Source organism: Capricornis sumatraensis, chromosome 16 (genome assembly GCF_032405125.1).
Source record: "Capricornis sumatraensis isolate serow.1 chromosome 16, serow.2, whole genome shotgun sequence".
In the NCBI taxonomy this organism is placed as follows: domain Eukaryota; kingdom Metazoa; phylum Chordata; class Mammalia; order Artiodactyla; family Bovidae; genus Capricornis; species Capricornis sumatraensis.
In genome coordinates, this window is record NC_091084.1 from 45,670,410 (window position 1) to 45,688,297 (window position 17,888).

Genomic DNA, 17,888 nt, shown 5'->3' on the forward strand with positions numbered 1-17,888 from the left:
TTCTCCCATTCTGTGGGCATCTTTCTACTCTCTTATATTTTTATAGCATGAAATTTTTAATTTAATATAATGTAATTTATATCTTTTTTTCTTTTTGTTGCTTGTGCTTTTTGGTGTCATACCTAAGAAACCGTTGCCTAATCCAGTGTTACAGAGATTTACCTCTGTGTTTTCTTCCAGGTTTTCCTTTTAATTCTTAAATTTAGTTCTTGATCCATTTTTACTTTTTTTTTTTTTGTATAGTATCAGGGTAAGTGTCCTACTTTATTCTTTATATACAAATACATAGTTGTCTGAGCATCATTTGTTGAAAAGACTCTTCTTCCCCTGTTCAATTATCTTATTATCATCCTTGTTGAAATCAGCTGACCATTAGTGTATGAGTTTATTTCTCAATTCTATTCTGTTGATTTCTATTTCTATTCTTATATCTGTGTACACTGTCTTGATTATTATGGCTTTGTAGTATTTTGAAATTGGGAAATCCGAGTCTTTTAAGTTTATTCTTCATTTCCATGGTTCTTTTGACTGCTCTAGGTCCCTGGCACTGCCATAAAATTTTAGAATCAGTGTTACTTTCTGCAGTTGATGGATATTCGATTCAATCAATTTGGGGAATACTGCCATCTTAACAACTTTGAGTTTTCTGATTGTGAACATGGGATGTCTTTCTATTTATTTGTGTCTACTTTACTTTCTGTCAATGATGTTTTGCAATTTGCAGTGTATAAGTCTTGCACTTCTTTTGTTAAATCTCTTCCTAAGTATTTTAGTCTTTTTGCTGCTATTATTGTGCTGCATACTAAGTTGCTTCAGTTGTGTCTGATTCTTTGTGACCCCATGGACTGTAGCCTGCCAGGTTTCTCTCTCCATAGGATTCTCCAGGCAAGAATACTGGAGTGATTTGCCATGCCCTTCTTCAGGGGATCTTTCTGACCCAGAGATTTAACTCGCATCTCTTATGTCTACTTGGATTGGTAAAGTGAAAAGTGAAAGTGAAGTCACTCAGTTGTGTCCGAAATATATGCATAGAAATGCTGGAAAGAGGGTAGATATGGTAGGAATGGTGAATGTTCTGATTATTTCATGAATAAAGTATGAAAGCAAGGCCATCATCTGAGAAGGCAATGTTAGAGACAGAAGAGAGGAGAAGGTGTGAAATAACCTAGGAACATAGCCCATCAGACTAGAGTGAGGTTGCTCAGTCCGACTCTTTGTGACCCCGAGGACTGTAGCCCACCAGGCTCCTCCATCCATGGGATTCTCCAGGCAAGAGTACTGGAGTGGGTTGCCATTTCCTTCTCCAGGGGATCTTCCTGACCCAGGGATTGAACTCTGGTCTCCAGCATTGCAGGCAGATGCTTTAACCTCTGAGCCACCAGGGAAGCCTTGCATTGGTAGGTGGGTTCTTTATGACTAGCACCACCTGGAAAGCTGCCATTATTAATGGAATTGTTTTTCTTGATTTTGTATTTAGATTGTTCATTGCTAGTGTGTAGAAAGAAATTGATTCTTTAAGTATTACCTTATATCCTACAAGCATGCTTGACATTATGTATTAGTTTAACGGTGTTTTAGTGGAAATGTTATGATTTTCTACAAGCATGATTGTATCATCTGCAAATATGAGATAATTTTACTTTTTCTTTTCCCGTCTGGATGTACCCTTAAGTTTTAACCTTTTTCTTCATTATTTTAGCATAAAACAACTTTATATGATATTAGCTAATTGTATATGGTACATTTACAACATTTTTCACTTAGTAGTACTTAAATACTTTAAAGCATATTAATTTTATTTTAATAGGTGTTAAAAATATGATAGCTCATAATTTTATGGTGTTGACTCAGGTGTCACTTTATTAGAATGTTCTTCCCTGAACATCCTGTTTAAAATGGCACATCTTCTTTCCTTTTCCTCTACCTTGCTTCATTTTTCCTTCCTACTACTTACCACTATACATATTACACACAAGCATACACTTACATATCACACATGTGAGATGTGGCTGCTTATTGTCTGTTTCCCTCTGCTAGGATGTAGCTCCCTGAGAGCAGAGACTTGGGTTTATTCTTTGCTGATGGCAGTGTCCAGGAAATTGGTACTCAGTAAATGTTTGTCAGTGGTTAATTGTTTAGAATGGAGTTAAGACCAGTTCATCAGTTTCAAGTTGATTCAAGAAAAACACTGAATAAATGATTGTTCAGGAAGTATACAAATATGGCAAAATTCATAAGGGCTGTATGGCATGCCAGAAAGTTGGGAAACTCTAACTTCAGTAACGAGAAGAAGCTGGATGGGAATGGAGTTTTAAAAATCATTTTCTGTGAAGTGAGAAGTTATTTGTTAGCTCACAGACTTTTCCCCAACCCAGATCAGGGAGGCCTTGAGGCCCACAAGCTGTAACAGATGAAATTAAATATATGTGGGAAAGTGGTTCCCGCTCCCACCACAGAAACCCTGCTGGCAGTTCTGGAGGTCATCTGGGAATGTTTGAGGTGCTTTGGGCTACCCATGGAAACTTGGCTGATTGGTCTTGTCTTCTTCGCAGGGCTCTGTGTTTGCAGAGAGCAGAAATGACCATGACTGCCAACAAGAATTCCAGCATCACCCACGGAGCTGGAGGCACTAAGGCCCCTCGGGGGACTCTGAGCAGGTGAGTCGGGGAACACTGCCTGGGGGAGTGGAGCTCAGTGGAGGGTAGAATCAAAGGACACCTAACGCCCTGTGTCCTGGACAGGACTGCTGCCAAGTGTGTATGGTTATCCTCATGATTCTGACAGTCATCCAGGTGAATCATCTGGGCCAGACTTTAACCACTGACCAAACAGTGAGATCTCAGGGCATTTTAGAATTTTGCTTCCTCATCTATAAAATAATAATAGTACTCTGTCTCCCAGAGTTTCCTTTAGGATTAAATGAGATGATAATGTCAGTGCTTAGTATAGTGCCTAGAAAAAAAAAAAAAACGTATTAAATATTAGCTCTGTCTCTGCAATGGGATAGAAGCTTCCAGAGCTGGCAATTAAAGGTACAGCTGTCACCAGGGCTTCTCAGGTCTTGGCCTAGGCTAGATGCTGATTTCCTTGAAGAACTTCTTTTACTAAAGCCACATATCTTTCATAGCCCCTTCATCTGAATCTCAGCTGGATGGATTTGGCTTTGGAACCTCAGCTGCTGGAATAGGTAGCTGTGAGAAGGATGCTCCTCTTAGATGGGGATCAGGCTCGTGGCCTCCTGGAGGGCAGGACTGTGCAGCGCCAGACTGAGTCCGGTGGAGTGGTACATACTCAGGTCTCCCCACAGGTTGTGGTAGATGTTTGGTTCCTTCAGAGCTGGAATCCAGGTGTGATTGGTAGAGAGGGGCACAGGCTGTAGCCCTGGGGAGTGGCTGGAGTTGAAGGAGGCAAGAGGAATTCTGTACACCATACGTGCAGAGTTTGGTCCCAGTGGAAATGGTCTGGATGGACTGTACCAACTAAATGGAAACTGGTTGGTTCTGACATGTTAAATACGTAAGCGTTTGGGGCTCAGATAGACAAATTGACTATCTGCTCTGTAGCAACAAGAGCAGTAAGGAGACCCTCTGCCCACCCACTCTTTCTAACCTGGACTACAGTTGCTGGCGTACTTGCCTCCCTGAACGGGGTGAGGCTGAGGATGGCAGGGACCAGCAACCTCATGGGTAAAGCTGATAGAAAAACCGAACTCTCCCAGGGCATGTTGGTGGCTGAGGCAGAAACAGGCCTGGGTCCTAGACTCTTTGTCCCCCGTGATCTTGGGAACAACTTGGCGGGCTCTGGCCAGTCAGGGAGCATTTCCTCCTCTGCAGTGTGAATGTGAGTTGGCAGGTGGAGACTGGCAGCGAAGGTCCCCGTCTTTTTTATATGAGACTGTAGGGGTGAAAGAAGCATTATTTGTGATTTTACTGTTTTATTCTTAAGTTAAAAGAAATAGTATACTTAGAACCTGAATTAGAAATTACCGTACCCAGCAGCCCTCAGCTCCTTTAAGTATTTGTTTCTTCTTCTGATTTCCGCTTCGTGGGTGGGTGGGATGGGAGATGCATTGTTTACATAAAGTCACAAAGCTGAATCAGAACTGCTGACAGGCACCCTAGTTTCTATTTGGAGTACAGCCCTACATGTTTTATACATTTTTAGAAATCCCTCTTCCTTTAGCTTCTCAGCATGCTTGCTGTCGTAACATGATGGATGGTACTTGTAAATATCTGAGTCTCTGATGTGCCTAAAAAAAGCCTTTCTCCCTTCTCAGTCTTCACTTCCCTTCCTTCCTGCCGCATTTCTACTTCCCTCCCTACTTTCCTCGGGTTTTGGCGTGGAGTCACAGGCCTTGTCTCAGAGGCTACTGCTGGGCTGCAGGTCTTACATCACAGTTGTCATCTGGCGGTGTCATCTGGTGGCTGCCTCCACCCACAGTTGCATCTGGGGCTGTTCTTTGGGCCGAGTAGGGCAGTAAGTCACCAATTCATCTAGGAATTTGTCAGGCAACCCTGAGGGCTCTCCTTCTAGGTGCCAGGCTCTGTGGTGGACACTTTGTGTGAGGGACACAAAGGAAGGATCCATTTTCTTTTTTTCAAGGCATTTACAGTTTGGATCGATGACGTTGGCACCCAGATTTCTTAGTCGGACCTTCTAATAGACATTTGCCTGGGACCTGGGGCCCTTTAATCATTGCCCATTCAATGCCAGTGAGAAAAGACTCCCAGGTGTGACTGGTTGGGGAGTGCAGGGGTGCTGGGGCCTGGGAGCCCTGGCGGCTTTAGGGATCTCTGTCCACATCATCCACATGGAGGCAAAGGAACCTGATGATATGGAGAAGCCTTTGTATCTAACTTTGGGGGCAGGGGTACCTTGGGGCATGGAAAACTGGTGGGGAAGGGCAGATGGTACCCTAAGGAAGTGCCGAGATAGGTATTTTCAAGGCTCTATCCTTAATTTGAATAAGACCTCACCTGGTGCCACCACTGAGCTAGTTTGGGTTTAAGATCCTAGATTCCATTGCATTATTAGCTTTTTATGGGTGTTTTGTTTATTGTCTTCCTTTTCCTTTATATCCCATTCTTGATTTGGTAAGATATGTAGGAGGAGGAAATCAACCTTTCATTTGACCACCAGAGTTCTGTTCTTGACTATGTTTGGGTCTCCTGGAGCAAGCTTCCCTTTCTCTTTGTTAGTGAGGCCAGAGGGGCGTGATGCTTCACCCTTAGCTGCTTTCCCTTCCCACGGGCTGCTCCCCCTCCCTTTGGCTGCATCCATTTCTGGGGGTGGGAGGTGAGATTCTCAAAGCTCCTCTGAATTCTAGAGGTCAGGCTTTATGATGTTGGTACTGATGACCTGGGTGAGACTAGAAGCAGCTCAGTGACTTGCAAACAAAAAGCCGTTGCATTGAGAGCTAGTTCAGCCATCTCGATGGGGTAAACTTTGCCACTTGGTGCTCTCAGGAGATTTCACTTGTGCTGTAAGACTTGTAAACCGCCCCTGAGGCAGCAGGGGCTGTTCTCAGAAGACTTGTCACGCCTGCTGATTTCCTCAACAGCTTCTTTACTGTGAAACTCCAGCGTGCAGGTCATTGTGACTTAAAAATACAAGCTATTGGTATTGTCTTTTAGGAACCTCGCCTCTGGATGTACGTGTGGGAAACTTGGGTGACTATAGAAGTATAGATTTCTTGGGGTCAAGGACTTTGACTTTTTTCTGTCTTTTCCAAGCCTGGAACGATACCCGGTATCCAGAAGACTGTTTGTTGACCAGTTGTCTAGATGGCTGTGAGATCAGCCTCATAGAGCATAGGCTATGTGCTATTTGAGTCCTTGTAGTTCTTTTATAATAGGTCTTATTAACTTAGTTTTTTAAAATGTATTTATAATTGTTTTACATCATTGTGTTGATTTCTGCCTATATCAACATAAATCAGCCACAGGTATACGTATGCCCCCCCACTTCTTGAAATTCCCTCCCACACCCCACCCTATTCCACCCCCTAGGTCATCACAGAGCACTGGATTTGAGCTCCCTACGTCATATAGCAAATTGCCACTGCTTATCTAATTTTACATGTGGTGATGTGTATGTTTCAATGCTACTCTCTCAATTCGTCCCACCCTCTCCTACCCTCTGTGTCCACAGGTGTGTTCTCTGTGTCTGTGTCTCCACTGCTGCCCTGCACATAGGTTCATCTGTACCGTCTTTCTAGATTCCATATAGATATGCGTTAATATACGATATTTGTTTTTCTCTTTCCGACTTAACATCACTCTGTAGAGTAGGCTCTAGGTTCATCTACCTTATTAGAACTGAGTCAAATGCATTTCTTTTATGGCCGAGTAATAGGGCTTCCCACTCCCCAGGCTGGTAGGTGCCCAGTATCCTACTGGAGACCAGTGGAGAAATAACTCCAGGAAGAATGAAGAGATGGAGCCAAAGCAAAACAACACGCAGTTGTGGATGTGACTGGTGATGAAAGTAAAGTCTGATGCTGTAAAGAGCAATATTGCATAGGAACCTGGAATGTTAGGTCCATGAATCAAGGCAAATTGGAAATGGTCAAACAGGAGATGGTAGGAGTGAAAATTGACATGCTGGGAATCAGCAAGCTAAAATGGACTGGAATGGGTGAATTTAACTCAGAGGATCATTATATCTACTACTGTGGGCAGGAATCCCTTAGAAGAAATGGAGTAGCCATCATAGTCAACAAGAGTCTGAAATGCAGTACTTGGATGCAGTCTCAAAAATGACAGAATGATCTCTGTTTCCAAGGCAAACCATTCAATATCACAGTAATCCAAGTCTGTGTCCCAATCAGTAATGCTGAAGAAGTTGAAGTTAAACGATTCTATGAAGACCTACAAGACCTTCTAGAAATAACACCCCAAAAAGATGTCCTTTTCATTATAGGGGACTGGAATGCAAAAGTAGGAAGTCAAGAAACACCTGGAATAATGGGCAAATTTGGCCTTGGAGTACAGAATGAAGCAGGGCAAAGGCTAACAGTTTTGCCAAGAGAACGCACTGATCGTAACAAACACCCTCCTCCAACAACACAAGAGAAGACTCTACACATGGACGTCACCAGATGGTCAGTACCGAAATCAGATTGATTATAGTCTTTGCAGCCAAAGATGGAGAAGCTCTATACAGTCAGCAAAACCAAGACTTGGAGCTGACTATAGCTCAGATCATGAACTCCTTATTGCCAAATTCAGACTTAAATCGAAGAAAGTGGGGAAAACCACTAGACCATTCAGGTATGACCTAAATCAAATCCCTTATGATTATTCAGTAGAAGTGACAAATAGATTCAAGGAATCAGTTCTGATAGACAGAGTGCCTGATGAACTATGGATGGAGGTTTGTGACATTATACAGGAGGCAGTGATCAAGACCATTCTCAAGAAAAAGAAATGCAAAAAGGCAAAATGGTTGTCTGAGGAGGCCTTACAAATAGCTGTGAAAAGAAGAGAAGTGAAAGGCAAAGCTCCAAAGGAAAGATATACCCATTTGAATGCAGAGTTTCAAAGAATAGCAAGGAGAGATAAGAAAGCCTTCCTCAGTGATCAGTGCAAAGAAATAAGAGGAAAACAATAGAATGGGAAAGACTAGAGATCTCTTCAAGAAAATTAGAGATACAAGGGAACATTTCATGCAAAGATGAGCACAATAAAGGACAGAAATGGTATGGAACTAACAGAAGCAGAAGATATTAAGAGGTGGCAAGAATACAGAGAAGAACTATGCAAAAAAGATCTTCACGATCCAGATAACCACAATGGTGTGATCACTCACCTAGAGCCAGACATCCTGGAGTGTGAAGTCAAGTGGGCCTTAGGAAGCATCACTATGAACAAAGCTAGTGGATGTGATGGAATTCCAGTTGAGCTATTTCAAATCCTAAAAGATGATGCTATGAAAGTGCTGCACTCAATATGCCAGCAAGTTTGGAAAACTCAGCAGTGGCCATGGGACTGGAAAAGTCAGTTTTCATTCCAGTCCCAAAGAAAGGCAATGCCAAAGAATGTTCAAACTACCACACAATTGCACTCATCTCACATGCTGACAAAGTAATGCTCAAAATTCTCCAAGCCAGGCTTCAACAGTGTGTGAACCAGATGTTTAAGCTAGATTTAGAAAAGGCAGAGAAACCAGAGATCAAATCGGCAACATCTGTTGGATCATTGAAAAGGCAAGAGTTCCAGAAAAACATCTACTTCTGCTTCATTGACTATGCCAAAGCCTTTGACTGTGTGGATCACAACAAACTGTGGAAAATTCTGAAAGAGATGGGAATACCAGACCACCTGACCTGCCTCTGTATGCAGGTCAAGAAGCAACAGTTAGAACTGAACATAAAACAACAGACTGGTTCCAAATCAGGAAAGGAGTACGTCAAGGCTGTATATTGTCACCCTGCTTATTTAACTTATATGCAGAGTACATGTGAAATGCCAGGCTGGATGAAGCACAAGCTGGAATCAAGATTGTTGGGAGAAATATCAATAACCTCAGATATGCAGATGACATCACACTTATGGCAGAAAGCAAAGAACTAAAGAGCCTCTTGATGAAAGTGAAAGAGGAGAGTGAAAAAGTTGGCTTAAAACTCAACATTCAGAAAACGAAGATCATGGCATCTGGTCCCATCACTTCATGGCAAATAGATGGGGAAACAATGGAAACAGTGAGAGACTTTATTTTTGGGGGGCTCCAAGATCATTGCAGATGGTGACTATAGCCATGAAATTAAAATAAATTTGCTCCTTGGAAGAAAAGTTATGATCAACTTAGCATATTAAAAAGCAGAGACATTACTTTGCCAACAAAGGTCTGTCTAGTCAAAGCTTTGGTTTTTCCAGTAGTCATGTGTGGATGTGAGAGTTGGACTATAAAGAAATCTGAGCACTGAAGAATGATGTTTTTGAACTGTGGTACTGGGGAAGACTCTTGAGAGTCCCTTGAGCGGCAAGGAAATCCAACCAGTCCATCCTAAAAGAAATCAGTCCTGAATATTCATTGGCAGGACTGATGCTGAAGCTGAAACTCCAACACTTTAGCCACCTGATGAGAAGAACTGACTCATTTGAAAAGACCCTGATGCTGGGAAAGATTGAAGGCAGGAGGAGAAGGGGACGGCAGAGGATGAGATGGTTGAATGGCATTACTGACTTGATGGACATGAGTTTGAGTCAGCTCCAGGAATTGGTGATGGACATGGAGGCCTGGCGTGCTGCAGTCCATGGGGTTGCAAAGAGTCGGACATGACTGAGTGACTGAACTAAACTGAATAGGGCTTCCCCGGTGGTGCTAGTGGTAAAGAACCTGCCTACAAATGCAGGAGACATAAGAGACTTGAGTTCAATCCCTGGGTCAGGAAGATCCCACAGAGGAGGGCATGGGAACGCACTCCAGTATTCTTGCCTGGAGAATCCCATGGACAGAGCAACCTGGCAACCTGTGGTCCATAGGGCCGTAAAGAGTCAGACCTGACCGAAGCAACTTAGCACACACACACCCACAGTACGAGTGGGAGAGCTAAGTGTGCGTTCTTGCCCCTATTAGTTTTGTATCCTTGGGGAGTACCTCCTCTTCTCTGTGTCTGCTTCCCAAACTATCAAACAAGTGGGTGACCAGTGCAGGTCTTGTTAACTTTGGATTCCCTTTCCATTTAGTCCACTGACTCTGAGAAAGAGGGAAGAAAAGGAACCTTAGAGCTCATTTGGTCTCAGCCACTTGTTTGATAGTTTGGGCAACAAACCCATAAAGAGGAGGTACTCCTCAAGGATACAAAGCTAAGGGGAAGAATGCACGCCTAGCTCTCCTGCTCCTTCTGTTATTTTATTTACCACCACATTCATCTCCCTGTAAACACAACTGGGCTCTCGCTGCTCAGAAACTACTGTCATCTATGACACCATCAAACTCGACCTGGTTGGAAAGGCTTTCCCTAGAAGCCCTGATGTTTGTTTCTGCTTTTATCCTTCACTGCGCTCCTACAAAACCTGACAGTTCTACCAGTCTGGATACAGATGTTATTTCCTGCAGGGCTTTTCCTGACCACTTGGCTCAGAAGGATTTCCCTCCCCATCTGTATTCATTCTTAGAACCCTTGGTTCAGAGTCTCCGAGTGGCACTTTTAGTACCTCCTAAGGTGAATAAGTGGATTTTTCCTGGTGAGATTGCTATGGGACAATGGTTCTTAAGAGTCTCAAAAGCCTTATTATTTAGAGGATCTGCATGGCTCATCCTTAAGATCCTTAGAAGGCCTTTTGTCTGTAAGAGTCAATGAGGCCAGGACTTCCCGGGCAGTCCAGTGGTTAAAACTTCACCTTCCAGTGCAGGAAGTATGGGTTTAGTCCCTGATCGGGGAGCTAAGACCCCACATGCCTCACCACCAAAAAGCCAAAACATTTTTAAAAAAAAGAAACAATATTTTAACAAATTCAATGAAGAATTTAAAAATGGTCCACAGGAAAAAAAGCAAAAGATTCAATGAGGCAGCACTTTAAATATTTTTTAGGTCTTGACAAAGCATCTTGCAGCCCCACTCTAGATTTTTTTCTGAAGATTTATTGAGGGATAATTAAAGTATTATAAACTATCCCATTTAAAGTTTTCGGTTTGATGAGTTTACAAACACGCACACAGAGTGTAACTGTCACCACAGTCTGGAAGCCATTTCCTAATTTGAGAATTTTTTATTGCCTAGAGATAGAGACTGAAACAAGTTTTATTTTCTAACTCTGAAAGCCCTTTGTCATTTATGTTTCCTTTAAATTTTGCTGGAAAACTGAACAGTTCTTGTTTGGCTCATCTCTTTTCTCGTTCTCTAGTGACAGTTAGAAGGAGTCAAATGGCACCTTCAGCACTCTGCCTGGAAATGCCTTTGGCTAGTTCATCTCATTTATTTTCCATGTTACCGCAGGTAACGGAATTACCTAACTTTTCAATATTATGAGGTCCCCTCATCTCTAGCTTCTAACATTTTCTTTATTTTGTCTTAACCACCACCCCCAGTAGCCATGCCTCAGTCCCACAGTCAGTGTTCCAGGGTTTTGTTTCAACAGCGCTCCACTTCTCGGTACCAAAATTTGTGCCCGTTGTCTATTTGGACATAATCACCGCAGATTTCATAGTGTCAAACAGCCATGTTATTATGCCCACAGACTCTGTAGATTGGCTGGTTTCAGACAGAGACTGCATGCGTGTCTGCTGCTGCTCATGATGTCTGGAACCTCAGCTGGAAAGACTTCAAGGCTTAGGACGACCCAGTGGCTAGGGGCTGGTGTCTCCTGGAGTCATCTGATCTCACACGTCTGGGGGGTTGATGCTGCCTGTTGCTGGGACCCCAGCTGGGATTGTCAGTCAGAATACCCTCTCCATGTGACCTGGGCTTCCTCACAGCCTGGGCGACTGGAAGCAGAAGTTGTTGGTTTCCTGGGGCCTGGGCCTGAAAAGTGGTGCAGGTTCATCTCTACCATATTCTACTGGTCAAGCAATCTCAGAGCCCAGATTCAAGATTAGGGGTCATTTTGACAGCAGGCATGTCATTTGGGTACTGTGTTTTAAAACCATCACAAATATCTTTAGCAGGTTTTCCTGGAACTACATTTTTCTCCCTCTTGGCTTTGGATGGTGCCTGGTTCTGCTTTATATGGCAGTTCCATTTTTGCTAGACTAGGGCATTAGGGACGTTCCCATAAGGCATCATTTTTCACCTGTCTCAGAGATGGCTTATGTCTGGTAAATACTTTCTATTCAGTGCTGCTACTTCACAGAGGGCTAGGGATTGATTCCCTCCCAGAGGAGAGCTCACCATTCCTCTTTGTGCTTCTGCAGAAATGAGCCAGGTGACAGGCAGATACATGTGCTTCCTGGAGGTGGAAAGGTGACTCAGTTTGTGCTCAGCTACTGGATTCCCTGGTGGCTCAGATGGTAAAGCATTTGCCTGCAATGCAGGAGACCCGGGTTTGATCCCTGGGTCGGGAAGATCCCCTGAAGAAGGAAATGGCAACCCACTCCAGTACTCTGGCCTAGAAAATTCCATGGATGGAGGAGCCTGGTGGGCTGTAGTCCATGGGGTTGCAAAGAGTCGGACACAACTGAGCGACTTTACTTCACCATTCTGCTTACCCCGACAAACCAAGGATGACTTAGGAGGCTCTGTGCATGGTGGTCCAGGTATAGCCCCACTTGGAGGATGAGGCTGTCCTGGACCCTTTGGAGGTCTTCCAGCCATTTGAGATGAAGCTGCTTTGCGAGCAGGATGGTCAAGATGTGAGTGTCAGCCTCTTTCTGACTTCTGTCCCAGAATGGGATGTCAGTTACTGAGCTGAGCCCCTGCTCTGGGCTGGGGAACAAGCTTCCGGACTTGGAGATAGGACTCTGGCAGGCCTCCTCCCTATTCTCCTTCTGAGTATCCCAGAATATGTCCTGGGGGAATGCAGTGAGCATGCCATCTCCAGAGCTGGAGTGGTCACATAGTGATGGGAGCACGCCATTGCCCACTGAGCCAACAGGGCCCACTTTAGTTGAGCAGGCCTGGGATGGTGGTTGACCAACTCCAAGGCACTTTCATTTGGGAGCAGGTTAGACACCTGCTTAGTAGGTACTAGGCATAGTAGAAGCTGGGCCCTGAGTAACCTTCACCTGCCTTCACCTTCACGTCATGGTTCAGTTCAGTTCAGTTGCTCAGTCGTGTCCGACTCTTTGTGACCCCATGGACTGCAGCATGCCAGGACTCCCTGTTCATCACCAACTCTCAGAGTTTACTCAGACTCATGTCCATTGAGTCGGTGATGCCATCCAACCATCTCATCCTCTGTCATCCCCTTCTCCTTCCGACTTCAATCTTTCCCAATATCAGGGTCTTTTCAAATGAGTCAGTTCTTCCCATCAGGTGGGCAAAGTATTGGAGTTTCAGCTTCAACATCAGTCCTTCCAATGAACACCCAGGACTGATCTCCTTTAGGATGGACTGGTTGGATCTCCTTGCAGTCCAAGGGACTCTCAAGAGTCTTCTCCAACACCACAGTTCAAAAGCATCAATTCTTCGGCACTCAGCCGTCTTCACAGTCCAACTCTCACATCCATACATGACTACTGGAAAAACCATAGCCTTGACTAGACAGACCTTTGTTGGCAAAGTAATGTCTCTGCTTTTTAATATGCTGTCTAGGTTGGTCATAACTTTTCTTCCAAGGACTAAGCGACTTTTAACTTCATGGCTGCAGTCACCATCTGCAGTGATTTTGGAGCCAAAAAAATAAAGTCTGCCACTGTTTCCACTGTTTCCCCATCTATTTGCCATGAAGTCATGGGACTGTATGCCATGATCTTAGTTTTGTGAACGTTGAGCTTTAAGCCAGCTTTTTCACTCTCCTCTTTCACTTTCATCAAGAGGCTGTTTGCCATGTCATGGTACCCACAGCCCATCTCAGTACCTCTGAGGCTATTTCCTAGACTCCAAGAACCTTCTCCAACTTATCCCAAGTTGGTCCTCTTCCTGATACTAATACTTCAGGAACTCTGTGGCCAGAGCATGCTGAGTTGAGAACAGTCTTATCATCAAGGGCTAAAGACAGCCTTCCCTCCCAAAAAGTCCCTGGGTGACCTTGACAATATATACTGTGTACCTTGTCATGAATACTTCCTGCTATGTTACTGGAGAATGGCCCAGGTCACTAACCCAAGGGCTGGGTCATATTCTTATGAAACAGCGCCAGAGGGAAGGGCATGTAGTTTGCACTTTAACTCACTTTCTGCCTGTGCATGTGTGTCCGTGTACACACACACACACACACACACACACACACACACACACACACACACACACAGAGCTTTCTCTTTAAGTTTGTTTCTTATTCTCTACCTTAGTTGGTGCCCTTTCTGTCCTACTCACTGGGCTTACACATTTGTGTGTGTGCGCTTATGTTCCTCCGTTACATTTCCTTTGCCTCTCCCTCTTTCTTCTCTTTGCTTGTATCTGTCCCTCTCCCGTCATGTTGGTTTTGGCCAGTCCTGTGCCACAGTGTGGGGGCCATGTCTGTGCTGAGCAGCAGAGCTGGCCGCCTGCGGCTGGGGCAGTGGCACCAGGGCCCAGTTTCACCGTGTCTGCCTTCCTGGGAACGGGCTCCTAGATGTTAGCGTAAAGAGCAAGTGGTGGTAAGATCAGAGTCTTAAGTGGCCTTTAGCTGTTTTGCATTTACTTCTCTTTTATATTTCTTCTGTCTTCGTGGAACTGTTATTGGTGTTCAAACACTTTTAAAGTTTACATCACCTTAGTCATACAGCTAGTATGTGAGGATGCTCAGAGCAAGTGTTTCCCACTGTTTTATAGACAAAGAGCCCGAGGCTCAAAGAATTTAGGTGACTTTGCTCATGAGCACATCCAGAAAGTAAGGGATCCAGGACAAGAGCAAAACCCAGGTCTGTGGACTCTTGGCCTAGGGTACGATTTTTGCCTTGCAGGAGAAGGCTTTGGGGACTGACAGCCGTGCTGGGCTGCACTAAGTGCTTTGTGTACATTTCTGTGTTGTTCTTTGGGTCATGTGCCTCAAAGAGGGAGGTGAGGAAATTTGTGAACAATACCCTGGGGAGTCATAAGGAGACCTAGGTTTTAATCATTTTTTTTTATTCGTTCATTTAGTCATTCAGCACGGATGTATTAATTCCTATTAAATTCTAGATGCCATGCAAAGAGCTGGGGATATTGGGGTTAACAAGACACTGTCACCACCTTCAAGTAGGTTCACTGGTACATAGTCTAGTGAGGGAGGCAGGTGATGAAACCGTACAGTCCAATAAAATGTTACAAAGTCCCAAGTCAGACTTTTTCCAGGCACAGTGGAGGCATCAAATCTCACATCTCCACCTGGATGAGGGGGGTAGTGTCAAGAGAGATACCACGGAGGAGCCACAGAGATGTGTAAGTGGACAAGCCAGCACCGCGGCAAAGGAGACAATGTGTGAAGGCCTAGGGTTGTGAAAAGCAAGGAGTTTGATGTGACTAAGTGTGAGATGCAGATTTATTTGGAGGAAAAGACAGTGTGAGATGATAGAGGACACATGGGGACTGGATCATGCGGTCCCTGTGATTCATGCCCATGAATTTGCTTTCCATTCCTTAGAGAGTGGGGAGTCAGAAGCACAATGAGTTTTGTAGTTTAGAAAGATGTCAGGAGGCAAGAGGATGGCCTTGGAACTGGATTAAGACCAAAAGCAGAGAGGGACGTTGAGAGCTTATTTTAATAGTCCTAGTGAAAGGTAAGATCTGAATCAAAGTGGCAGGCAGGTAGCAGTGGAGATGGCACGGGGAGGGAAGATCTGAGGTCTTAGGCATCGAGTACATCGTTGAGTCTGGGGAGGAAGCTGGATCAGATGCTTCAGGGAGAGGGAAGAAAGAACAGATCTGACCTTGTCTTCCCTCTGAGGAATGAATTGGGAATATGTACAGGAGTCAAAGCCAGGGTGCAGAAAGCAGCCTAGGAATGAGATTGTGTGAGAAGACACTCAAGTCTGGGTGCCTGGGAATGAGAACAAGTGGGGTTCTTCAGTCCAAGACCCCACCCCGTAGGTAGGCGTGAGGTCCCTAGCCCTTCACGCCCGCTCACTGCTCACTGTTCTCACGGGCTGCGCTTGCCCTACCTGCACAGCGTTTCACTCTCCGCTGGATTATTCTGGTCATGATACAAACATGCACTCTGTACCCAACATTCCCCTCCAATTACCACCTCATTTCCTTGTTCCTCCTTTAGGGAAACCTTTGAAAGAGTTGTCTGAGCTCCTTGTCTCCATTCCTTCTCTTTAATTTCTTGAATTCCTGCCAGTCAGGCTTCCCTTCCTACAGCTCCGCCAGAGCCTCTCTTCTTAAGGTTACAGTGACTGCCTGAATTAGGGGTCACTCTGCAGTCTTTCCCTTGCTTAGTTGTTAGCAGATTTGGCTCAGCTGATCGCTCCCTGTTTCTCAAAGGTCTCAGGATATCAGGAAAGCTCGTGGTTTCCTTCCTTCCTTCCTCACTACGTGCTCTTCCCAGTTTTCCTTCGCTAGTTGTTCCTCCTCTGCCTGAGCTGGAAATGCTGGAATGCCCCAGGGTTCAACCGTTGGACTTCCCTAGATACCCTGACTCCCTAGATGGTCCATCTAGCCACGTCAGTCAGTTCAGTCGCTCAGTCGTGTCCGACTCTCTGTGACCCCAAGGATGGCAGCACACCAGGCCTCCCTGTCTATCACCAACTGCTGGAGCTTACTCAGACTCATGTCCCTTGAATCGGTGATGCCATCCAACCATCTCATTCTCTGTCCTCCCCTTCTCCTCCCACCTTCCGTCTTTCCCAGCATCAGGGTCTCTTCCAATGAGTCGGTTCTTTGCATCAGGTGGTCAAAGTATTGGAGCTTCAGCTTCAGCATCAGTCCTTCCAGTGAATATTCAGGACTGATTTCCTTTAGGATTGACTGGTTGGATTTCCTCTCTGTCCAAGGGACTCTCAAGAGTTTTCTCCAACACCACAGTTAAAAAACATCAATTCTTCAGCTCTCAGCTTTCTTTATAGTCCAACTCTCACATCCATACATGACTACTGGAAAAACCATAGCTTTGACTAGCAGACTTTTGTCGGCAAAGTAATGTCTCTGCTTTTTAATATGCTGTCTAGGTTTGTCATAGCTTTTCTTCCAAAGAGAAAGTTTCTTTCACTCTCATAGCTGCAGTCACCATCTGCAGTGATTTTGGAGCCCAAGAAAATAGTCTGTCATTGTTTCCATTGTTTTCCCATCTATTTGCCACGAGGTGATGGGACCGGATGCCATGATCTTCTTTTTCTGAATGTTGAGTTTTAAGCCAGCTTTTTCACTCTCCTCTTTCACTTTCATCAAGAGGCTCTTTAGTTCCTCTTCTCATCTAGCCATGAGGTTTTAAAATAATATCTGTACACCACTGACAAATCCCGAATGGAAATTTATAACCCCAACTCCTTTCTACCAGGTGCTCAGGCCCAGAACTGGGATTCATCCTTGACTTTCCTTTGTCTCTGTTACCTCTTATCCACTCTGTCAGCCAATCTGATTGGCATAGCCCTGGAGAAAAATCCATCCGTCCTGCTGTCGTTCTAGTTCACACCACAGTAACTTCTTGCGTGGATTGTTCCAGTGGCCTTTACATGATCTCACTGTGGCCACCTTGCATCCCTAGAGTTCATTTTCTGATATGATCAGAGCATGTCATTCTTTAGCTCACACTCCTTCGAGAGCTTCCTTTCTCAGAGTAAAGCCCCAGCCTTCCTGTTGGTCTGTGGGCTTCTCTGGTGCCTCTGACTGATCTCCAGCCCACTCCTCTTCTTCACACTCAACTCTGGCCACGCTGGCCCCTTGGTTACCCCCAGAATACAGTAAGTATGCAGTTGCCCCAAGCCTCTGCCTTCCTGCTCCTCTTGCCTGGAACATTCCTCCCCTGGATAAACACATTGCTCACTTCCTTAAGGTTCTGTTCTCATGGTCCCTGGCAGAGGGGCCTCCCCTGATCTCCTCCACTGTTAAGCTCTGCCCCTTTACCCTGCCTTATTCTCCTTCACTGGCCCCACAACCCTCTCACAGCATGGGTTTGCTTATTGTCTATTCACTCAAGACAAATAAAGCCATACTGTCCCTCTACCAGAATATAACCTGTAGAGAGAGACTGTCTAGTTTTAGTCTCTGCTGATCCTCGATGCCTAAAATAGTACCTGGTGTGTAGTGGGTGCTCAGTACATGCTGGCTGAATGGATGAAGAGCTGACGCGTGTCTCAAGCCTGTTACGGTTGGCACACTGTGGTCTGGCGACTAGGTGGCTTCCTTTGTCCGCTTGCTCAGGGTTCAGGGAAGGTTGGCCATGAGC

At 44.9% G+C, this 17,888-nt stretch overlaps 1 protein-coding gene across 2 annotated transcripts in view; it reads left to right on the plus strand.

Annotated features, from left to right (window-relative positions):
* The window catches only part of DENND2B (DENN domain containing 2B), a 121,167-nt gene that overhangs the window by 58,569 nt on the left and 44,710 nt on the right, over positions 1-17,888 (plus strand). For both annotated transcript variants that reach the window (XM_068988987.1, XM_068988988.1), the window contains exon 2: positions 2,553-2,657. In XM_068988987.1, coding sequence (XP_068845088.1) covers positions 2,578-2,657 — 80 coding nt within the window. In that variant the 5' untranslated portion in view covers positions 2,553-2,577. The remainder of the gene's footprint in view (positions 1-2,552; positions 2,658-17,888) is intronic.